The 24,273-nt window shown below is 54.1% G+C and overlaps 1 protein-coding gene and 1 pseudogene across 2 annotated transcripts in view; one reads left to right on the plus strand and one right to left on the minus strand.

Moving 5' to 3' along the window:
• NRG2 (neuregulin 2) overlaps window positions 1-24,273 on the plus strand; it is a 179,017-nt gene that overhangs the window by 132,881 nt on the left and 21,863 nt on the right. Inside the window, exons 2-4 of the mRNA XM_082836860.1 lie at window positions 8,782-8,953; window positions 15,890-16,008; window positions 22,031-22,151. Coding sequence (XP_082692986.1) covers window positions 8,782-8,953; window positions 15,890-16,008; window positions 22,031-22,151 — 412 coding nt within the window. The remainder of the gene's footprint in view (window positions 1-8,781; window positions 8,954-15,889; window positions 16,009-22,030; window positions 22,152-24,273) is intronic.
• Window positions 11,048-11,502, minus strand: LOC309960599 (large ribosomal subunit protein uL22-like; annotated as a pseudogene). Its single transcript has one exon. The product of its transcript is annotated as a large ribosomal subunit protein uL22-like (transcript).

A 24,273-nucleotide genomic window follows, 5' to 3' on the forward strand; every position in this document is an offset into this window, starting at 1 on the left:
TTCTCTCTGGGTTCCTTGAACAAGGGGTAGCCTTGTCCATCAGCAGCAGGCCTTCTCCAGAGGGTTCTCCGAGGCCAGGGCCCATCCTTGCCCAGTGAGGAGCTTAAACAGAGTTGGGCAAATGGTAATGGCCTTGCAGGACTGTCATCTCTGTTGTCCCTACCTCTACCTCCAGCAGCCAAAGAGATGATAATCTCTTCCATCCCTCCATAGAGAGCTTTCTCTTGCCCCATTCCTCTAAAATAGGCAGAGTGTGGTTTATAGATGAGTCATCTGAGGCGCAGAAAGGCTAAACTACTTACTTAAGGGCAGACAGTTGGAAAATTGGGAGACCAGGACAAGAGACCTGAACTACTGTGTCCTCGGTTACCGCTCTTTCCTCTGCTATGCACGGCTTCCTCTGTGCCAACTCTAGGTGTCTGCGGTCTGTGCCCCGAGCACTGGTAAGAACCAGGGAGCCGTATGCCACCCCAGCAACTGGTGCCTCTGCTCTGTGAACCTGTGCAGTCTCCCCAGACATAGGTGACATCCCCCGCAGTCCTCCATCTCTGCTGCTCATGTCCCCATGTCTCAGCCCTGAACCTAGGTGAGGAACTGTGGCGTAGACCTGCCTGACTCCCAGGGCTGGGCATCTCTGTCTTGGGAGGGTCCCGAGGCGGCAGTGTTTCTGTCAGGCCCCCGGGCTCCTGGCAGAGGGGACTGGGGGAAGGGAGGGGCATAGTGTTGGCCCTGGTGGTCAAGACAGGCCTGTTCTTGCCCTGCCCTCGCACTGTAGGGTTGGGTGTCGGTGGATGGGTGCTTCTGGATGGGCAGGCGAGGCTTTAAGGCAGGAACCATCTCAGTTGTTCTTGGAGCTGCCAAGCTTTGTGTCCTCCTCCTTCCTCCCTTCCCCTCTCTTCACCCATGCCCCTGGACCAGCGTCTGCTCTCTCTAGCTCCCATCCCCAGCCAGCCCTGGCCCCTCTTCTCTACCTTGTAGCTGAGGTGTCAGGCACCTAGCCTGTTGGGCTAAGAGCCCATTAGGTCTGGGCTGGCTTTCACTCCACTCCCAGCCTCAGTGGAGCCCATGGCAGCGGCCACGTTGTCTTGCTTAGCACCATATCCCTGATGGCTGGTAGGTGGCTGGTACATCACAGGGACTGAGGTGGATATTTGTTAGATGGTGTGAGAGGCGGGCAAGGCAAGCCCAGGCACCAGGCTGGGCCTGGTTGGCTGAGGAAAGGTGGCTCAGGGAAAGCCAAGAGGCCCAGCAGGGACACACTCCCTTTGGGAGGCCTGGCCTGTGGGTGTCGAGTGGCTTTTCTGCAGGCTCCTGGGAGGATACCTGAGGGCCGGTTTCAGAGTAGGCCCTCTGTGCTCACTTAAACCAGCTGTGTTTTTAGTTGTTGTTGTTTCTTCTTTCTTTCTCATTTGAACTTGGAGTCTGTAATTAACCTCCCAGAGGTCGCGGTCACTTCTGGGTGGGGGTGGGGGGTGGGGAGGGGCTGGCCCACAGCCCATCAGCAGCAGGACAGTGGGAGACTTTGATGCCAGGCAGGCTGGCCGCATTGTCTCCAGGTGTTGCCCTGCAAAGGGGACTGCTCAGCCTTAGTCATGAGGTGGGGACCATTAACCCTTTTAGGAGTCCGCTGCCCCTGCGTCCTGGTTGTCGGGAGGAAGGCCGGGCCTGGTCCGCCTGGCTGGGCTGCCTGGCCCTGTCCCAGGCATCCGTCTTGCTCTCAGATCTCTGCAGGCTCCGCACCCACCGCCCACTGCCGAGAGGAATGAGGTCAAGTTGCTGGCAGCAGCGGTACTGCCTGGCCTCGGGGCTGGGATGTGGGAAAGGAGCAGCCCTGATTGTTCTTACTGTTGTTGTTCTCTTCAGTGAGGTGCTTTCTGGGGATTCCCTGCCACACAGATGCGGGCCAGGTGCCCCAGCTTGGCATCGGGTGATGAGAAAGCAGAAGCCCCCAGATTAACCATGGCCCGACTCGTGGCAACTGAGATGTGTCTTAAGGTTTTACGGGATCCCTTATCAAGGGAGATCTTTTTGCGGAGACCTGGGTCATCCCTGAGAGACTTTCCTCTTGTTAGAAAGCTGCCAAAAGAGCTGTCCCCACACGCCCACACCCCTACTCCAGAGAGCTTAGGTGGGCCCTGAGCAGCAGGACTGGGACAGGAACGGGACGAAGTGACCTCTCAAGGAGGATGGGAGCTCCGTAGACAGGGCTTGGTCTGAGGAGACACTAGAGGTGGTGAAGGGCGGGCTGAACAATACCCTAGGGCCACCTAGGCCGTCAACTTGCTGTCTGCCCCAGCACCCGGGGGTGGGGAGCAGCAGCCCCGGGGAAGCAGGGAATTGGGGATCTCCACCCCCTTCTTTTGAACACAGATCTTCCTCTTGCTTCTACCTGATGCCTCTCGTCTGTCCGCTCTCCTGTGTGCTGGGCCGTTAGGGTGCCCTCTCTGTGTGGGGAAATAAGCACAGACCCTCAGGACTGTGAGCCCTCCCTTTGGCTGCAAAGCTGAATTTATAGAGAAGTTTATGGCGATATTGTTAACATTAGCAGAACGTTGGAGACAACTGAACAAGTTCCTCTGAGCAACAGAATATTATGCAGCCTTTAAAATGATTTAGATCTGTATTTCTAGATTTGGGGAAATGTCTTCATAATATGTTAACCAAGAAAAGTAGGCTATAAAATGTTTTCAAGAGAAGAGTCTTGCAGGAAGTATTTGAAAATGTTGACAGTGGTTTTCTCTCTGGTGGTAATTGAATGGATTTAAATGTGCTTTTCTTTTTCCTTACTTGCACTGTGCAATTTTTTTTTAATGAAGTTATTTATTTGTTTATTTTATCTTTGGCTGAGTTGGGTCTTCGTTGCTGCACGCAGGCTTTCTCTAGTTGTGGCAAGCGGGGGCTACTCTTCGTTGCGGTGCGCGGGCTTCTCATTGCGGTGGCTTCTCTTGTTGCTGAGCACGGGCTCTAGATGCACGGGCTTCAGTAGTTGTGGCACGTGGGCTCAGTAGTTGTGGCTCATGGGCTCTAGGGCACAGGCTCAGTAGTTGTGGCCCACAGGCTTAGTTGCTCCACGGTTTGTGGGATCTTCCCGGACCAGGGCTCGAAGCCGTGTCCCCTGCATTGGCAGGCGGATTCTTAACAACTGCGCCACCAGGGAAGCCCACATTGTGCAATTTTTCTACAACAAGAATGTATTTCTTATGTAACAAAACAATAACAGAGAGGAACAAGCTAAGCTCCTTGGTGGGTAGGAGTGGTTGCTCCATACGGGGCTAGGTCATTTCTGTCTGGGACAGCACAGGACATGGCACATAGTAGCACTTAGTAAACACAGGTTTGACTGACTAGGGGCTGAGAGCCTACCCACTGGGTTGCTTCAGCTCTTGTCCTGACAGATCCCATCCACCCCAGGAAGACTGTGTCTCTGCTTGGTTCAGCTCTGACCCCAAGACACTCTAGGGACACGGTGCAGTGGTCTCCATACCTCACACTAGCATTGCATTCTGGGCCCTGGGCTATAAAAGTGACCCAGACAATACCGGACCTGGCTCAGAGATGGTGCCCAGGCTGGGACTAGAGCTGGCCCACTCATGTCTGAGGCCTGGTAAGCTCTATCTTCAGCTCCTCAAAGTCTGCTGTGTCAGCAGCCTCTTAGCCTTGTCCCAGGTGTTCCCAGGGTCTGGTACTGAATCCAATGGGATGCAGTGGGAGAAGCAATGGTGGCTCAGGATAAGAACGAGCTTAAAAAGCAGAAAGTAAAGTAAGATCAAGTCATTCCCCGACTTATAAGCCTCTGATACCTCCCATCACATCTACAAAACTCCAGGGCCATCTTGCGCAGGTTGTCCACGCTCCTCACTGCAGAAAGCCTGACAGGGCTCCAGGCCCAGGAGTGAGGGTACAGAGGTCCTCTGGGCAGTGTTCCCAGTGCCACCTGTGGGGTGTTCTTCCTGGGCTGCCGCTCCTCTCTCCAAGGGACTTGCTTGAAGTAAAAAATGCAGCCTGTTCGCAGGGTCCCATTCCTTTCAAAACACACATCCTTGGCTTTCAAAGAGCCGTGAACTAAGGTATCTGTGAACAGGGACCAGGACTGGATGCTGCTAGAGCAGGAGACCTAGGCTTTCAGTATCTCAGATGATGCTCGTGAGGAACTGTTAAGAGACAGAAAAGAAGACTCTTCGTAAAGAACACAGCATGATTGAAATGTATGGTGGTTTTTATTGCCATCCTTTAGCCCAGTGCTGTCTAACAGGAATATAATGCGATCCACATATGTAATTTAAAGTTTTCTAGTAAGCGCATAAAAAGTGGCGGGGGGAGGCAAAACAAACCCAGACTTTTCGTCCTAGCTCACACAGCCTCATGTCAGTCACCTGGGCCTACTTCTCCAGGCTCCCCTGCCTTCCAGAATCTTCTAGCCACCTGGGCCTCTTTTATCCCTTGAACTCACCAAGCTCATTCACCCCTCAAGGCCTTTATCCAGGAGCTTATTACTGCCTCATATTTCCTGAGATTGTTTGCTATTATCTACTCTCCTCACTCTAATGCAGGCTCCCAAGAGTAGGCAATGTATCTGCCTTGTTCACCACTGTACATGCAGGGCCCGGAACAGTGCCTGGTATATAGTAGGGTGAATGAATGGGGAAAAAGTGAACTGGATGGGGTTGTTCTGAAGTGAGTGGACTGTCACTCGGGTCAGATCACACAAGGTTCTCACTAGATGGGGTGGCTCCTTGTCATCTGAAATGCTGTCCTGGGTTTCCCATTGGTGGCAGGGAACGACCTTGAAGCCCCCAGTTCCTCGGGCCCTCTGAACTGGGGTCGTGTCTGCTGTTTCTGGGTCAGTCTCTGTGTAACCATTACCACCACCATTAAACAGTGGCCTCGGGCTCAGGGCACAGGGCGCCAGGACGTGTCAGGAAGCACCACCTCCTCCCACCAGGTATTCCACCACCCCCACCCTGGCTCATTGGGAGGAAGGGGGCCTGGGTTGGGGAGGGTGGGGTCAGGGGTCTCCCTAACCTCAGAACTTCAGGGAAGGTCAACACTCTCCAAGCAGGGGAAGGAGGCACCTTAGAACTTGAGAAGAGCTCTCTGTGTCCCCAGTTCACGAGGAGGGGGAGGAGCCTAGTTGCAGGTCACCAGGTGACCAAGAGGTTAGATCACTGTGTGTCAGCCCAACATTGGAGCAAAGCCGCCTGTGAAGATGTGTTCAGCTTGCAGCCAGCTGTCAAGCTCTACACTTACAATATGTGCTCTTGCCTAGAGTATGTTACATATTTATTATATATTTTTAAAACCCACATACCTGGACCCATCCTCACAGGTCCTGCTTCAGAATGTCCAGAACAATGTCCCTGGCACTGACACACTTTTTAAAGCTTCCCATATGGTTCTCATTAGCATCTAGGGTTGATAACTATTGATAAGGAGTGACGGGCCCCGAGAGCAAGCAGACGGAGGACAGTGGGGTGTAGGTAAGGGAGAAGGATGCTGAGGCAGGGCTTCAATCACACTAGAATAATGAAGTTCCAGAAAGTCCCACAGATTGATAGGTTGATACACATAAAACCTCCGAGTGTCAAAAAAAAAAAAAAAACCCAAAACAATAAACCAGCATTTAAAAATGTAAGAAGCAGGTAATTGGGGAAAAACATTGTAGCAAAAGGTGAATAGCCTTACTATTTATAAAGAACTCTTACAGATCAGTAAGAAGATGAGCACCCAGTAGAAAAACAAGAGTACAGACAAGAACAGGCAATTCAAAAAGAAGAAATACAATGAGCCAATACACTTATGAAAAGCGGTCAGCCTCACCAGGTATCAAATAAGTGCAAATGAAAACAACAGAGGCATTATCTTTTGCCTAGCTAATTGGCAGAGATTAAATACATGATAATACCTCATGTTGGTGAAGGTGTGGAAAAAACAGGCACCATCGTTCACTGGTGGGAGTGCAAATTGGTGCAACCTTTCCAGAACGCAGTTTGGCAACGTGTAAAGCTGAGGAAAATTGCACACCTTTCTGGTGCAGCAATTCCACTTTTAGGAAGATTGCCTTAGGAAATAATTGTGGATAATAATAACAGTAATAGCTAACCTTTATTAAATGCTCTGTGCGTGCCAGAGCTCTACATCCCTTATCTCATATAATCCTCAGTCATCATCCCATGAGGTAGGAGCTGTTTTTATCACCTGTGTTTTACAGATGAGGAAGCTGAGGCACAGAAGGATTAAGGCGATAGCCTGAGGACATAGAACTAACAAATAGCAAAGCGTGGGTTTGAATACAGGCAGTCTGAGTCAGGAGCCTCGCTGCCCTTACAGGAGTATACACTGGATCTGTGCAAAGGTTGATGTGCACTGGATAGATACACTGGATGAAGCTGCAAGGGTGTTCCTCTGGGCTTGTCTGTGATGGGGTGTGGTGAGGCAGGGGAGAATGTATGCTGAATGCTCCACAGTAGGAATTGGTTACATAAGTTCTGATTCACCCATTCAGGAATATTATGCAACCCTAAAAATGGTGCTATAGGGAAAAAATGTGTGTGTAAATACTAGGGGTTTTTGTTTATGCTTAAAAGGTCTCTGAAAGGATGTAAAAGGAACTGATAAAATTGATTGCCTTCTAGAAAGGCAACTGTGTGGCCTTGGTCAGAAGTTAGAGGGAGATCTGTTTTTTAAGCCATATACCCCTTTTCACTTCTTGAATTTTGAATCATGTGAATATATTCTCTATTAAAATATTTATATATCTATAAATATATACACACATAAGTTGTTATGTTATAGAACTTATTCCAGATAATAGCATTTCAAGGAAATAAAGTCAAGGGTTTCCCAACAAGGCTCCAAGACCCTTACTTGGGGAATCATACTGAAGTCAATGAAGATACTTCTTTAATGTTTACCCACATGTTTCCCAAACTGATTTGCTCGTGGAACCGTTTTCTTAAGTAGTATCTATTATCCTCTTTCTGGATATGCCTGTCCTATAGAAGTCAGTTTGCAAAATGTTATTAATAGTTAATGCCAAGGTGAAAGGCTTACAGTGTTTCATTACATGAAAGAAACATGTTACTGGCACTGATCCCACTTTGTTTAAAAATAGATGTGTAGGTGCATGTGTGTGTGTGTGTGTGTGTGTGTGTGTGTGTGTGTGTGTGTGTGTATGTGTGTTTTAAATACTGGTAAGTACTAGGATAATGGATGATTTTATTTTCTTTCATCCATTTGTATTTTCGAATTTTCTAAAACGAGCAAAATCATTTCACAAGCACCATTATTTTGAATCTATGTACTATATTTTTTAAGGCTTTGGGAGCACTTTCTCTCCATGCTCCCTCTACCCCTGTACCCCACGCTCATCTACTCCCTACTAAAAGCAGCAGCCCAGGGTTAGGTTCAGTGAGGGGCCCCTGTAGCCAGGCCCTCTCACCTGTCTTTATCCAGAGCCAGCTTGAGCTGTGACTCTGAACTGGTGTGGGAAGGACCAATGGCCTAGACAGGGTCAGTCAGTCCCCAGACAACTCTCTGGCCCCAGCAGACCCTCCCCTCAACCAGTTTCTCTGTTCCTCAAAGAGAGCCATTGAGGCTGCAAAAGCAGACACCGGCCTGCTACAAGCCTGGCACACTGCACATCCAGATACCTGGGCTCTGTGGCTGCCTGGCTGTGTGACCTTGGCCAAGTTTCTTAACCTGAGTCTCATCTTCACCCTTTATGTTAGCATGACACTTGCCTTACAGAGCTCGGTGACCAAATGAGAGCACCCACAAAGGCACTGGGTATCCTTTACAGGGCTGTCCCAGTGGAAATTATCACACACCCCAGCAGGGAGCATGGACTTGCCATCACTGTCCTAAGAACAGAGTACTTTTTCCTTTTCTTTTTTTAGGTTGTTAGAGGGAGGGGGGCAAGGAGATGAAACATGGGAGAGCAGGGCAGGTGGAAATAGAATGGTGTTCAAGAAAAATGGGAGAAACCTCTTAGCTTGGCATTTGCAAGCCCTGCAGCCCTGTGCCCACCAGTGTAGCCCCAGGCCCCATCCCCCACACAGCCACACCACTTCACCCATTCAGGGCAGCTCACCTTGCTGACCACGTGCGATTCTGATAAACCACAGCCTGGGCCACCTCCCTCCCTTCTAGCTCCCCCATCCTTTAGCTCTCAGCTGAGTTAGCTCCTCCCCCAGTCTAGGTTGGGGGACACGCCTCTGGGCTTCAGCACCCCCAGGCCTCCATAAACCACGCTGTGATGTCAATGCCAGGTTCCAGCTCCTCTGCTAGACTGAACTTCCTGAGGGCAGGAGCTGTGTCTGTCATTTTGGTCCCCTTGTGTCCTCTGGGCCCAGCATAGGCCTGGGGGTCTGGGACAGGAATTAGATCATGAGCACTGAAGTCAAGGAGACCTGGGTTTGAATTCCAGTTCCAGCCCCTTGGGGAAGTGACTTCACCACTCTGAGCCTCAGTTTTCCCCATCTGTAAATGGGTTTAATCATTGTAATGAACTCACGGGGTGATTTTCATCAGCTAATGTGTATCAAGCTCTGAGTACCATTCCAGGCATGAAGGAAAACTCTCCACAGGCGGTACCCACACTGACATCAACGCAGACCCTCTGTGAAGCCTTGTTGATTTGAACTAGGAAGTGACACCAGCAGGGGTGGCTCCCCAGGCTCACCCTCTTCCCCACCCCCCAAGGACAGTGGCCCTTCCTCTGCTGCGCGTGCTTGGCGCTGCCCCACCACCAACACGCTCACCTCCTGCCTTGTATCCCCACAGCCACCCGGCCCAAGCTGAAGAAGATGAAGAGCCAGACGGGACAGGTGGGTGAGAAGCAATCACTGAAGTGTGAGGCAGCAGCTGGTAACCCCCAGCCCTCCTACCGCTGGTTCAGGGACGGCAAGGAGCTCAACCGCAGCCGCGACATTCGCATCAAGTACGGCAATGGCAGGTGAGCGACATCCCTCCCTCCATCCACCCAGCCACCCCTGATCCTTCCTCAGAAGGAGGGGCCTGAGCCGGGAAGAGCCCAGGGTTGTTCCCCCAGATCCACCTGTGGAACCAGTTCCAGTCCCCCCTCTTTTGTGGCGCCCAGTTTCTCCTTGCAGCTCCAGCTCCTCTGGTGATGCTGCCCCAGCGTCTTGCAGACGACGGTACCTGCTTAATTAGTGTCCCTGGATGGTTGAAGGCAATTTGATTGTCCAAATCAGCTTTAACTGTGGAGTCCCATCTTGGGCATAAAACTTCTCAAAGGACCTGCCACAGGGTCGGAAAGCCCACCATTGGGCAGTTTTTGGTGAAGGACCCTGACTCTAGATTGGGTCTGGGAGGGCACGTGTGAGGATGGGCTGGTTCCTCAGCTCAGCAAGCTGGCACTGGGCAGACAGCCAGGTGAGGGAAAGGCACATGGCTTTGACTGGTGTCGAAGGAGTCTGTATCTCAGACAGTTCCCCTGTGACATGGAAATTGACTTTAGTCTTTGAGTCAGTGCTCCAGGGAAGAGAATCTGAAGCTCTAGAGTCTCTGGGCTGTGGAAGGTGGCCTCTCTTCCACCTTGGATTGGCCAGACAGGGGGCTCCAGGCACCAGAGAAGCCAGACGTCCAAGGGCAGCCCCTCACCTCTCTCCTGAGGGGCTGTGAGAAGGCAGGACAAGCCTGACATCTGTTCTGCGGGCCCTGAGGGCCCTGTGGACTTCCCTCTCTGGCTGAGGCACGCCCCCGCCTTTCCTGCCCCTCCAGAGGAGCTATCATTTCCTCCTCACCCCTGCAAAATGCAAATGAAGATGATTTTAGAGGACCCTCCAACCTGTCCGACAACAGAAAGTGATGGAAAAAGGGTCTGGGCTCAGGCTGATCCTGGTTTGCCAGGTGACCCCGGATGTACACATCCTGCCCTCAGGCCTTAGTCTCCGAAACCTGTGAAAGAGGAGGCAGGGGTCTGGGGTCTGGGCAGGGCTTCCAGTTTTCTGACTCTCTCTCTGTGAACAGGGAGCAAAGACAGGACTGGTCACCCTGGAAAGTGGTCCAGGCAGAAAACAGAAAGTAATTTAAGAGGATTTGGTGCAGATCAAAGGTTTATGGCTGAAAGAACACTGCTTCCTCAGGGAACTTGGGAGGGGGGTCTGGGGTGTCACCAGTCTACAGGGTGCCCATCAAGCTCACCTTCTGAGGCCACCTCACCCCTTCCCCGCCAAGCCTGGCTCTGAGCTGGAGAGAGGAGTGGACAGGCTTCTACAGTTTGGGGGGCCCCATCTCCCCTTCCCCCTACTTCACTGAGACAGCAGAAGTCAGGAGACGGGGTGCTCCTTGCCGGCCGCATTACTCTCAAACAGTCCACAACATGGCTCATCCTCATCCCATTCCTGATCCGCACGTGGCCCTCACACTCACCCACATCCTCCTGCACACACAGAGCCCTTGTGCCACCAACAAACTCCTTTCTTTGGTGACTTCAGCCTCTCTTTCTCTCCCCCACAACAAACCACTAACATTGCCTCTCTTCTAAAAACTTTCCTTCCACGTTGCCGCCTCCCGTTCCTCCTCCGGCTGTTGCCCCATCTTGCTCCTTCCCTCCATCACCACGTGGAGGGAGTTTCGCACCCACTGACTCTGCACAGCTCATCCTCCACTCCTCTTTGCTCTGCAGAAATCTGCCTGTGAATACAACCCCAGTTCTCTGCAGTTGTGGCTATCGACAGACCCTGTGACCTCAGAGTTTCCCGGCCGCCAGGCCTCTCAGCAGCCTTTGGCATGGGTGCCACCTGCTTCCTTGCCCCTGTGGTCCTCCTGCTGGTCCTCTTGTGCCTCTGAGCACCCTGTCTCAGGCGTCACGAATGCTGGGACTTTGCTGTGTTCGGGGCTTCACTCTTCTCCCCTCTCCACCGGTAGGTGATTTCACCCTCTTATATTTGATGACCCCCAAGCCTCCATCTCTAGTTTGATGGCCTTTCTTTTTCCAGACCCATGCTGCCAGGTAAACACTTAGTTACCACCCCGGAGATACCCCACAGATCTCTTTTTTTTTTTTTTTTTTTTTTTGCGGCATTTATTCCCAGGCCATAAGTTTTTGTTTCTTCAGTTTCTTCTGGATATCCTTTTCTTCTGTGCAACCTCCTCTTCCGGTTTAGGAACAATCTGTTCTTTTTCAGTAAGAATCATCTCAATGTGGCAGGGAGAGCTCATGTATGGGTTGATCCGACCATGAGTTCTGTAAGTCCTGCGCCGCATCTTGGGGACTTTGTTCACCTGGATGTGCTCAATGACCAGAGAATCTACATCTAAGCCCTTAAGTTCAGCATTACTCTCTGCATTTTTGAGCAGGTGCAGTAAAAATTCAGCACCCTTTTTGGGCCACCGACCCTGCTTCCAGCCCCCCTGTTTGGCCTGGGCACACCTACCAGCTCCACCATTGTAATGATGGAATGGCACAGGTTATTTCTGTAAAGTGACATCCTTCAGATACTTGGTGGCTTTTTGGATATGCATACCCTTAATGACCTGGGCAGTTTCACGAGTGTTCTTAAAGTGAACACGAAGACTTGAATCTCTATGATTTGCATGATTTTTGAGGGGTTTTCTGGGTCAGTAGTGAATTTTTAGAAGTCACCTGAGGCTGCTTACCGGAAAAGCTCCACAGACATCTCTAACCCAGAATGGCCCAGTCTAGCCTCTCCGCCTTGCCCCTTGTGCTCTCGTCTCAGCTGTGGCAGAACCAGACTGCCCGCTGGCCGGCACCTGCCCCCATGCCGTCCCCTCCAGGTGGATACCCCGCCTCTGGGAGGAGGCACCCTTCTCCCTGCTCACTTCTGCCCTCCCTGACTTTAGCCTCTTTTCCCCCACGGTCTCACTCTTGACCACACCCCGCCTTTTCTGGGCCACAGGCCCCTTTGTGAATTCATTTCTGTGTCTCACATACATGTGCTGAGCAACAGTTGTGTGCCAGGCACTCTATCAGAGGCTGGGTTTGCACGAAGGATCGGAGCAGACACGGTCCCCACCTTCACGGAGCTTCTAGTCTAGCTTCTAGTGGGGAATCTGGTAAAGACCTTGACCCTTGCTTCAGAAAACATGCTCTTTATACACCTGGTTTTGCTTGCAGTTCGAGGGGTCCACAGAGTCACTGACCCCTGTGACTCTGACAGGGGATGATCTTTCTAACAGGGCACATATCTGATCATTCATTCATTTGCTTGACAGATCTCGAGAGCCTGCAGTATGCCAGGACAGCCTAGGTCTTGGGGCCCTTCTGACGCTCCCCTTCCTGGCCTGTAACTCACTGCCTCGCTGTTCCCCTACACCTCGGTGCTCCTGACCCCTGGCCTTGGGCCCAGACTGTTCTCTGTGCTGGCAGTGCCCGCCCCCCTGCTTTCACCTTGTCCTCTGCAAAATTCTCCAAGGCCCGGCTTAAATGTCACATCCTCTGGGTCACCCTCCTGAGCCCTCCAGCAAGCTCTCACCGTCTCCTCCCACAGTGCCTTAGACACGGCTTCATAGCATGGTTGGGGGGCTGTCTCTCCCAGCATGAGAGCCTCCAAGACCACCACCCAGACACACCCTCTCTCCTGTGTGGCCTGGCAGAGGAGGTCTACTTCCGGTGTGAATTGATGAGGATCTCGCAGGACTAGCTCTCCTCTCCTGGGTGCAGGGTGCCCCTAGGACTGGGCAGGACACCCTCTGGGCTGGCCTTTGAACAAGTTACTGTCCTGGTCAAGCCTCAGTGTCATCAGACAAATGGGTCACCCAGTCTGGAAACGGCCTGGTCGTATCATCTGGGTCTCCTCCTGGGTACTAAGGACCCCTGAGAGCCTGAAGTGTGCCTCTGCTCCCTTCCGGTCAGGACCTTGGCCCATCTGCTGCATTTCTGAAACTGCCTTGCTCCACCCGTCATGCCCCTGGGCTCCCTGCAGTGAGGCGATGGGTTGGAGGAGGGGCCATGATGGAGAACTTCTGATTCCCATGTTGTGACTCAGAGAGCTGCCACCTCTAGACACATACTTCACCTGGCATGGGGGCTAGGGGTTAGGGGCAGGAGTCTCCTTTCTGGCAAAATCTTCTCTTTCCTTCTACCCGCACTGCAGCTTGCTCTCTGGCCCTCCCAGCGCTCCGTTCTGCCCAGGCCACACTCTGTCTTGACATCACTCTTGGTCTACAGAGACCCATTCCCGGTGGGTGCCGCCTGTCTCTGGGACTGCCCCGCTGAGGTGTCTCACCCAAGGCTTCCTGTGCCAGGAGAAAACCGTCCCCCTCCCCAGCCCTGGGCATGGAGCCCACCCGTGCAGAGCCGAGTGTTCCCTTATTTATGAGGGGCAGGCAGGAACTGGCCCCTCAGGCAGGCAGCAGGAGATAGGCACTGAGGAACATGCGGACGGGTGGAGGAAGCAGCCACCCAGATCTCTAGTCCCTGCCAGCAGAAAACTGGCTGAGGAAGGAGGGGAGGGGTGTCCATCACAGGGGCAGACCTAGGTCAGCCTAGCAAGCGGGCACTAGGCCTGCCAGAAGGTGGGAGGGAGTCCTGAGTCCTTGGGGCTTCGGACTGGAGCTAGGAGTGAGGAGAAGAGAAACGTAGTTGCCCGCACTCTTTAGGGGCCTGAGAGCCCCACAGAGCCCTACCCTTCAGCACTGACCCCAGAGCCTCTTGTGCAAGGCTGGGGCCACCTTCCTGGAACTGGGGAGATCATCACACGCCTGGTAACCCAAGATGTCTGCAGCCAGCAAACCTAGGGGTCATTGTTTATGTCTCCTTGCCTCTTTCTGGCACCTTAAAGGGGAGGGGCTCTCCCCGCACCCCCACCTTTCCACACATCTCACACCCCTTCGTGCGGGAAGCCCTTCCTTCTGGTTTTAGCTTTCATTCCTCCAGGTAACTGTGAGCCTAGCTCCACCTTGTCCTGCTGCACGTCATGTCGTGTAAGGGCAGCTCCTGTGAATTCAGCTGTGGGTGGGTGACAAGGAGCTTCTGAGTCTGTGTCCCCTATACCTTCTTGACCCGGAGACCCTCAGGTGATCCCCTCCTCTGCTCATCTAATGTCAGGGAAGAGCTGGTGGTCAGGAAGCAGAAGCCTGGTTCGGGACAGCTGAGATCTGTGGCATCTAATTAGGCTGGAGCCAGGAAGGAAATGCTGTCTTAGCCAGAGGGGCCTCCAGGGCTCTGTTTAATGAAGAGAACAAACTTGAATTGACAGAAGAGGGTTGTAGGCAGACACCAGGCCAAGGAGACAGAGAATGGCGTGAGCCGGGAGGGGTGGCATGGAGTCAGGCAGCTGTCACTGTAACGTCGGCAAGGACATCACCACGGCAACAGGGCCTTTTTGACAAGACAAGCTCATGGAGGCTGGTTTGGGGGATCTTGGAATGAGGAGGTCTAGGAAGAACCCAGCATCAGAGGCTGAGGTGGAGCTCAGGAGACAGGTAGGTCCCCAAAGCACAGCCCGGGGAGGGATGTGGGTCATTTTGCCATCTCCTCCTTCCCCTGGTGCAGCCTCTCTTCTCACCATGCACACCTTCCCCCATCAGCTTCATGGCTCTGTCTTTCCATCCCTGGGCCCAGGGCAGGACAGCTCGGCTACCCTACCTCCCATGCCACCACTCCTCCAACCCACTGCGCATATTCTGGGAATCTGATTTTTTAACTCGGGACTAAAAGAGGAGGAGGTTACATCATGTTAAGAAATTTTCATGCTACTTTTTGTTTCCCCCGGGGACCAGGCTGGGGTCCCAGGGTTTAATCTGGAGCTCAGACTGGCCCTAAAGAGCACTGGGGCAGGGGGAGGGATGGGAGGTGTGAACAGATCCTACGGAGCCCAGGCACCGCGGGCAAGTGCAGGGAAGCCCACGGAAGGAAGGAGAGGTTTGGCAGCGTCTTCAGAAAGAAGAAGGGAAGCAGGGCCAGGTGCCCTGGAGTCACTCACAGCACTGAAGTCTCTGCCCAGGCCTCGCCCCACAACTCGTGGCATGCAGGGCTGGGTGCAAAGCCCTCCACAGAGGGGTCAGCCTCAGCGTCAGGCTCCAGGAGACAGCCCACGAGCTGCTTGGGGCCCAAGTCCTCACCAACTCCAGCTCCTTACCCACCTCTGCCTTTGCCTTGCCGGGTACCCTTGGACAAGTCCGGAAGCCCCTCTGGGACTCAGTTTTCCCATCTGTCCTATCCTGTCCTCCTCCAGATTAGCCACGAGGGTCAAGTCAGGCCTTGAGGATAGGATCTTTTTGTTCCCTGAGGTATCCAAGCTCCCAGCACACAGAAGGCACTCGGTGAACATTTGTTGAATGAATGAAGCGAAACCCCTTGAGGAGGCCACAGAGTGCCCCTTAGTGGCAGGGCCGACACAAAGGCAGGAGAGAGCTACAGGTTTGGACTGGGAGGCTGGGCACAGTTGCCATGGGAACCTGTTAGATTGGTGGCCCTGCCGGGTATCTGGAAATAGGCCTGGCTTATCTAGAGTGACGGGCTACCGCTTCTCAGGGAAGGCTGAGGTAGCTGTGAGCCAGCAGCTGCTCTACTGGAAGGCGGTGGGGGGAGACACAGCAGGCCTGAGAGAAGGGCACTAAAGGAAAAGGAGGAAGGTGGCCATGCGACTTCCTAAGGACTCCACTTTCCTCCCCTAGAAAAATGGTTACAGAGAAGGCCCAGCCCTGGAAAAGTGAATGTGACGATTCATGGACTTAGAATTCCAATGTTGTCCTGGGTGCCCAGGTCTCCCTCCAGCCCTGGGGACTCTGCACTCCACCTGGACCCCAGCAATGGCTGGTTGGAGGGAATCTACTTCCCGTCCACGCTGCGTAGACGCTGTGGCTGTGCAGGGAGAGGTGACCTCTGGGTGACTGCTGGGGAGCCACGGCCAGCCTAAGCCCTGGCTCACGCCTCTTCGCCTCTTATCCCCTCCCTAACCAGAAAGAACTCACGACTACAGTTCAACAAGGTGAAGGTGGAGGACGCTGGGGAGTACGTCTGCGAGGCTGAGAACATCCTGGGGAAGGACACCGTCAGGGGCCGGCTCTTCGTCAACAGCGGTAGGTGGTCCCCCAACGAAGGGAGGGGTCCTAGAGGGGTTCTGTGGGGGTGGGCCAGTTGCCCCCCAGCCCTAGGGAGGCCCGCACATGATCCATCTTGCACTTGACTCCTCTCCCTCCTGCCACTGCCGTATCAAGCCCCAAGATCTGAGCCGATTCAGAGAAATGCAGTCGAAGCATAAATGTTTAGCTTTGTTATCTGGACCTGGAAGAGCCGCCAGCTCTCGTTTTAAATACCCTGAAAACTAAATATTTTGAAATCAAGAGGTGGGGGTGGGGGGAAGGATATTTTTAGAAGGCAATTATGGGAGGCTGGGCTGCCTGAAGCGGGGCTCCGGGGAGAGGCAGACCCAGGGTGCGCACAAGCTGCCTGCCCGCTGCTTTGCTGGGCGCCCGCGTGCAGGCAGCCTGCTCCACGGGGCCACGGGTGGGAGGCTTGGGTGCCCCGGGCCCCTGGGGGCAGCCTCAGGTCAGGGATGGCAGGACCCCCTCCCACAGGTGATCCCCTCCCTGGGAAACGTGCAAGGTCAGGAGCCCACGGCACCCTTCGCTTCCCCCCTCCGCAGAGGCAGCTCCGGCTTCGGCATGGAGGCAGCCTCCCTGCTGGGCTGTCCTCTGGTTATTGCCCTTGACTGGAAAGTCATCAAGGCTGCCTGTCCTCAGGTCGCGCCCCCTCCACTCTAGCCTGAGTCCTCAGAACCCCACAGCTCTCGTTCCTCCTCCTGACACCCAGCCTCCGCGTACCACTTGGCTACCTGGTTGTTGGGTTCACTTCCAGTCCTGCATCTCCCTTCATCCCGTGTTTCCACCAGACAGCCCTCCAGTACCCCCTACACCCAGCGCAGTCTAACGAGAACCCTGCCCTGTGACCCTCAGAGGAGAGCCTGGCTCAGACCCGGTCTGCCGTGTTGTAAGGGACCTCCCTTGTCCTCCCAGCCTCTCAGCTCCTCGATCTCCCTTACCACTGGATCTACCAGGTTTGAGTCTGCGAGTCCTGGTCCGTCTTCTTTCTGGATCTTTCACTCACGTCTGTCCTTTTCATTCCAGCCCCACCTTAGGGGCAATCCTGGCCCAGGTTTCATCCCTGCTGAACCTGGACCAGAGCAGCAGCCTCAAGATGCTTTCGACCTGTCACTCCCCAACCCATGGAGCCAAAGAACGAGGACTCGGTCCCACAGCCCAGCTCTCACAAATCCGACCCAAATGACCTTTCCGACCCTAACTGTAGTCGGCCTCTCCTTCCCATTTTTATTCTTCCTCCTGCGCCATCTCTCCCAGGCAGCTATCCTCCTGACCAGTCCAGCCCACCCCAGCGGCACGCCCAGTGCAGGCCCCACTCCTGGGCCACTCCTCGGCCCTCTGTGGTCTTGTGTATCTCTCTCCAGTTCTATCAGATCATTCTTCAGCTCTCATCCTGTTGCTGAACTTTCTTTGCGGGTGTGGCCTTCTGGGTGGACTGTCCCGGGGTGGCTGTACCAAGTCCTGGGATATCGGGCCGGGCCTGGCTTTGCCCCAGAGGGCAGGCAGGTGTGACCTGGGGTGTCACAGGATCGTGGAAGCCCTGGAGAGGCTTCTGGGTCTGCCCCTTACCTGGGGGCTTAGAAAGGCTAGCTGTTTAATCACAGGTGCACCCATGTGTCCTGTCAACTCAAGCCTTCAGCGAGGCCTAACTCAAGCAAGACGCTGTTCTGAGCGCTGAGGGGTCACAGTCTTGGCTCCCAAAGTCCCCTCAAATGGCAGGAAGCTAAAACCTGAACTCAAAGCGTCTGCCTGTTCTAACACACTGAAGAGGAAAGACAGGCAACTTAACACGGGAGAGGGGGCATCCCAGGCAGGCGGGAGGGGAGCCTTACAGGATGAAGAGATACTTGATCTGGGCCTTGAAAGATGAGCAGAGATTTTCTCCAAGAGCAAGGGAGAAAAGCAGTTGCAGGAGCTGGCAGCAGGCAGAACATCTCTGCAGCATCAGCTCCCTCCCGGCCCATTTTCTCTTCAGAGATCCAATAAACTCACTCACACCAAGACACTAATGGCTGATAGAGGCTTCCTGGGTTTATCCTTCCCAGGTGTTTTCTTTAAATCCCCCCAGCCCTTGGCAACGAGAATCTCCTTTCTGCCGCTGTGGATTTACCTATCCTGGACATTTCATATAAATAGAACCACAGAATATGTGGCCTTTCGAGACTGGTTTCTTCAACTTAAAATAATGTTTTCAAGGTTCCTCCATGTTGTAGTAGTGTCAGTACTTCTTTCCTTTTCGTGGCTGGATAATAATTCCATTGCCTGGGTCTACCACATTGTTTATATATTCATCAGCTGAGGTTGTTGCATCATTCTAGTTGTTTCCACATTTGGACTATTATGAAAAATGCTGCTATAACATTTGTGTCCAGGTTTTTGTGTGGACATACGTTTTCAGTTCTCTTGGGTATACACCTAGGAGTTGAATTGCTGGGTCATGTAGTAACTATGTTTAATTTTTTGAAGAATGACCAGCTGTGTTTCAAAATGGCTGCGCCATTTTACATTCTCACCAGCAAAGTACGGGGGGTTCCCATTTCTCCACATCTTCACCACCCCTTGTTATTATCCATCTTTTTTTTTTTTTTTAAATACAGCCACCTGAGGGCGTGTGAAGTGCTATCTCACGGTGGTTTTGATTTTCATTTCCCTAACGACCTTCCAGGAGTATTTGCCTTTAGTAAGAGACAATGCTTTAACCTACAGAAAAGATATCATCATCGGCCGAGGAGACCAGACTAGACCCTGGGATGGTAGAAGAAGGTACCTTTCTCTCAAGAATCAGATGTCCATTTGCTCATTAGAAATATTTGTAAATATTCGTTAAGCACCTATTACATGTCAAGCGCTGTGCTCGACACTGGGGTGCGTTCACCAGTGAAGCAGACAGACATGGCCTCTGCCCAAATGGAGCTTACATTCTAGTGGAGGAGCTAAGCTTTGGACAGCTAGTAATTGCATAACTAGTCCTTTAATTGTTAGAATAAGCACTACAAGGAGAAGTTACAAAGCTAAGGGAAGGAATGAAGGAGGAGCCTGAGCAGCCTCTCTGAGACACTGATATTTTGAAAGTCCTGGATAAGAAGGCTCGTGGCCTCTTAGAGGAGCTGGACTAAGCCAGTGGAGTCTGAATATGCTGCAAGACAGGGACAGGACATGAAGTGGGAGAGGTGGTTAGGCCCAGATTAGACTTGGGGAGGGGGAGGGGGACTTTATTATGAGTATGGATGGAAGCCATTGGAGGGTTTTGATAATGGAAGCGACTGATCAATTTACATATTTTAAAGACCCCTTTGGCGGCAGCTGTGAAGCGAAAAGGTTAGAGATGAAGGCAGGAGTGAGGGCAGAAAGACCAGTGAGGAGGCGATTGTGGCCATCCAGGAAGGAGACCACAGAGGCGGTATTGAGACATGGACAGAGCCTCAGGAGGAGGTAGGAAGGCAGCCCTCGGTGATGGACGGCTAGGGGGACAGAGAAGGACCAGAAATCAAAGGTGCCCTCTAGGCCTTTGGTTTGTGCTGTCCAGTCATCGAGATGAGCAAGGCTAGAGGAACAAGTGGCTGGGGCAGATGAGTGGGAGCTGAGTTTGGGGTGGATCGGCGCCATCCCCGCGGTGGTATCCAGGGAGCGGCCAAATTCTCCCACTCGGAGGTCATCTGTCATCTCCACATCCCCAAACACGGGAGAACACAGTGAAGAAATACGAATAGGCTGACGAGGCAGCGTGACGCGTTGCCTTAGGAGCCCACGTGTGCTGCAATAGCACGAATGCACCTCTTCAGTGTGGAAAGCTTCTGGCGTGAGCCTTCACCACCAGCAGAGTTGGCTGCCGTGAGCTGGGAGGGCCCTGCCGTCACAGGGGTGGCCTCAAGGTACTTCTTTGTGAGGTGGAAAGGCCTATGGTCACTTCCCTCCACACCTTCTACAACTGGCTCCCCCATTGCCCTCCCTTTTTACCTTTCTGCGGCCCCAGCCTAGTCCCCGTGATGACATGGTTCTGGCAGCCCTAGGCCATGGATCCCAAGATGAGGCCCTGTCTTCCCTCAGGAGTCGTCCTCTGCCTCCCAAGGCCTCAGTGAGCACAGATGTGCGTGTAGACAGGCCCAAGCATGCAGCTGTGGTCCTGCCACCATCCTCGCTCCTGCCCGCTGCTCATGCAGCCCATCGTTGGGCAGCTTCCTCCACCCCTGGCTGCAGAGGGCATCAAGCTGCCCTGAGATTTCTCTGGCTTGGCCAAGGCCCACGAGAGGACTCGGGCCCGTGGTCCACATCGTGTTTGCATTCGTCTTCCCGTCAAGCCTTGGTGCTGACGTGTTCTTCTACGAGGGACCAGGTGCCTGGTGAGAATGCTCAGCCAGATGTTAGGAGCCCTGAGGCCTTGTTACAACACACACTGGACTCTGGAAGGCCCTTCCCTGCTCTTTCCTCACTCTTCCTTGGCAATGTAACTGAAGGGCAGGACAACCTCTAGGGTCGTCCCGGCAATGAGATTTTATAACTCACAGGCGTGGTCACCTCAGCTGTTTGTCTTCTCTGTCCCTTTCTTAGTTCCCTGGGTCTCACTGACCCAGAAGCATGTGGGTCCCAGCCTTGTGTGGGGTTGAGCAGAGGTGGGAGACGTCAGCAGGGGTGGGGCTCGAGGATGCCAGACCAGCAGCAGGCATGATGTGGAGGGAAGGTGGGAGCTGGCCCTACCCGCTGGGTTTTATCAGCAAGCTCCTCAGACATATACAGAGGCAGAGCTGTGTATACACTCCCAGTCCCGTGCTCCATCCGTCTCCCCACACGTCTAAACACTCAGGGCGCCAAGTGCCGGCCCTCCTCCTCCTCCTCTCATCCCCCCACTTACTTCGGGGGATGGTGGAGACTCAGTACCCCTGAGTAGACAGGACCGGCCAAGGTAGGACGGGCCACCTCAGTCAGGAGGCCACCGCTGGGTGGGCATGAGAGGCCCTCAGAGGCACAGAAGCTGAGGGGGGAGCAGGAACCGGTTTCTAGCTGCCCAGTATGGATACACAGCCTAAGAGGTTAGCTAATAGATAAAGACTGAAATTTGGGGCAAGAATTTTCACTTGAAACCAGGCTCCTGGCTGCCATCCCGTTGGGGAGCAGTGCTTTTGTGATTTTCACTGATCAAATGAATCTGATCCAGCAGGTGTGCCGTCTGGGTTAGCAGCCTTGAAGCCCAGTCTTGCTGTCACCTAGTTTCCACATCCCAGCTGTCCCCCAGCCCTCTCGCCAGCAACGTGAAGCCCCGGATTTACGGCCTAGGCTGTCCAAGGCCTGGAGGCTCCCTCCAGAGGCCACAGCTGACCGGGTGGGGGAGGTGGAGGCTGCCTGGTGAGGGAGGACATGAAGGTGGCCCGGGATGCTTATGGAGACGCGCATAGCGGCCTTTGTAGCATTTCCGGGCACCTTGGCCCAACTCTGGGACAAAGAGGGGAGAGACGGAAGCTAGGGTTCTCGCCGCAAGTCCCTAGATCGCAGAAAATTACAGTGCCCAAAAGGTGCCATTCCCCTCAAAGCCCAGCTCCCTGTAATCATGCCCTGGTCCATGAGAGCCCCAGCAGTGCAGACAGATATAAATGTCTCCTCCCTGAACCCCTGTGACTTGCCCCCCACGTAAGACATGGTGCCTCATCCACCTGCAGCGGAGCCCCCAGAAAGGCAGGCAGGCAGGCAGCAGAGGTGGGCCCTTATGCCAGAGATGGAGCAGTTTCTGCTAGCCTCTCATCCCCTCCAAAAGAAGAAAATCTTCCCAGCCTTTGAAGGTTTGCCTGGAGCGAGGGTGCAAGGTGGTGCTGGGCAGATGGTCCAAGCTCACGGTGACCTCCCCTTGGCCTTGTTGGTGACCTGGGAGGGACCACCAGACCTTCCCCCCACCCCAGCCATTCCTACAGTCTCTGATCGTCCAGCTCTGAGATGGGCCATGAAGGAGGTGATTCCTGGGGCCTAGAGGTGGTCTCGGTGGGTCACCGGCACGTGTCTCTCGTACCTCCAGTGAGCACTACCCTATCATCCTGGTCGGGGCACGCCCGCAAGTGCAACGAGACAGCCAAGTCCTATTGTGTCAACGGAGGCGTCTGCTACTACATCGAGGGCATCAACCAGCTCTCCTGCAAGTAAGTCACCAGTGGGGGCAGGCATGGGGGCAGGAGCAGGGGGAGAGAGGCTGGGGCAGAAGTGGAGGGCTCTAGGAAGAGTGAGCTTCAAGATACTAGTAAGGGGTCTCCAGGGGGTGTAGACAGGGAGGTTTGCCCCACTTCCTAGCCCTTTCCTGGAATACAGGGACATGTAAGCTCTAAAGGGCTCAGGGCTTCTGCAGTCCCAGTTTCCCAGGCCCCTACCCACCCCATCTTCCAATGTCCACCCTTTCACCAACACCTTCTTGGGAGATGGCTAGACCAGTCTATGCCCGGGGCACTGGATTCTCTCTCTCTCTCTCTCTCGTCCCCTCCCTATCTCTCAGCAACTTTCCAAACTTTGTTCTGATGAACATTGCCCAGGGTGCATCTTCCCCAGCAGTGAGGAACCTGGCAGGGTCAGGTAGGGCACACGTCCCAGAGCCCTTGCTAGCTGAGCTCTGCTCTTATAGCCTTGAGGGAAGAAGAGGGCTCTGCCCCCAGTGCTCGCCTCAGGACCTGGCTCTTCTCCCTGCCCAGCAGGACCCCAGTGCCCAGATATGCTCTGGCTGCCGCCTGTGCCACTTCAGTCCCTAGCCCCTCTCTGGGGAGTGAAGGGCTACCAGCAAGGACGTCACTCTGGGTGTGGCTGAGTGGGGGAGGTCAGGGTTGAGGAAAAGCTCATGTTGGGACTCTGCCTCCCCCCAAGAGCTGCCCCGAAGAAACTCCCAGGAGCTGAGGACCCCCTGCTCCCCACCCTTAGCAAACAGGGTAGGTGGGAGCACAGTGATCAGGGAGGGCTTGCCCAGGCCCAGCCACATCTTCTGGGAGCCGGGCCCCCACTGCCCCCTTGACAGATTCTCTGGTAGGTGAGCAAGGAACAGGTAGGGGAGCTTGGTGAGGGCAGCACAGGTTCTGGCCGGATCCTGAGTAGAGGGAGGGAGGCCTAGTTCACAACTTTGGGTTTCAAAGCAGCCCAAGCCTAGGGCGCTGGCGATGTGCCAAAGCTGCCCCATTGCCGTGGCATCTGGGCAAGGGCCAGCAGAGTACTGATGAGGATTCCCGGAGAGAGGCGTTTGCCCTCTCCACAGATAAGGTCAGATTCAGCGCTCCTCCCGGCTTTCCTGCCTTTGGCCTCCAGCTCCAGAGCTGCATCTCCCTCCTGACTACAGCCTTGGCCAAAGACCCCTCCACCTCACAGCGTGATAACGAGGGGCCACACCTCCTTCACGCCCTCCCCTCAGTGCTGGGTGAGCTGAGCCTGGACTGCCAGGCACACCTGTGCCTCTTGCTCCAGCTGGCCTCCTTTGCCAGCATCCACCTCGGCTCCACCTGTCACCTGCTGCCATCCGCCTTCCGGCCTCCCCCATCCTGAATCTCAAGGGACAGTCCCAAAAGCAACAGCAGGTCCCCCAGGGAAGTTCTCAGTCCAGACTCAGCCCCTCATCCTTCCTCTCTCTTTCTGCCTCTAGGAAGCTGCCACATTAGTGCCACAGACCCTGGGGAACATTCTAGCCTTGAAAATGCTCTGAGCACTTTGGAATAGATCTATAGAAATGCATAAGTGTTCTGGAATACCTCACAGAGATGGCCTAGCCCTGGACCCCTTCTTCTTGTCCCCCACAACAAACACATACACTCCAGGCCTCTCTTCTCCCCTAGCCCCTTGGATCCCAGAACCTTGAAGGGATCCAGCATTGTCACTGGCTCCAGACAGAAAAGGTTTCAGCCACCCGGGACAGGTGTCGGGGCTGAGGAGGGCCATGGGACCCAGGACTCCAGTGCCAGAGTCTAGTGTGGGAAAGAGTAGTGAGCTATAGGATTCCCAGGGGCCCCTGCCAGCAAGGCTGTACCCCTAGGACTTTCTGGGTGCTGCCCAGCTAAATCTGAGAGGAGCAGAGGGCAGGAGCCTGAGCCACTGTGAAGATGCTGTCCTGTTTCCCCGCCCCACCAGGGCAACTGGGGTTCACTGCTTAGGACCTGAGCTTGGTACCCAGAACCACCACCTCCCCATCTCAGCCTGTCCTGGGTCAGCCCCAGCCAGGGCTCCTGGAGCCAACTTCCCTGATGCCCTGAGCCCTCAGGGGAGAGGGGCATCCCTGGCGGGGATTGCAATCAGGAG

Source organism: Leucopleurus acutus (assembly GCF_964270905.1).
Source record: "Leucopleurus acutus genome assembly, chromosome: 3".
NCBI classification, from domain to species: Eukaryota; Metazoa; Chordata; class Mammalia; order Artiodactyla; family Delphinidae; genus Leucopleurus; species Leucopleurus acutus.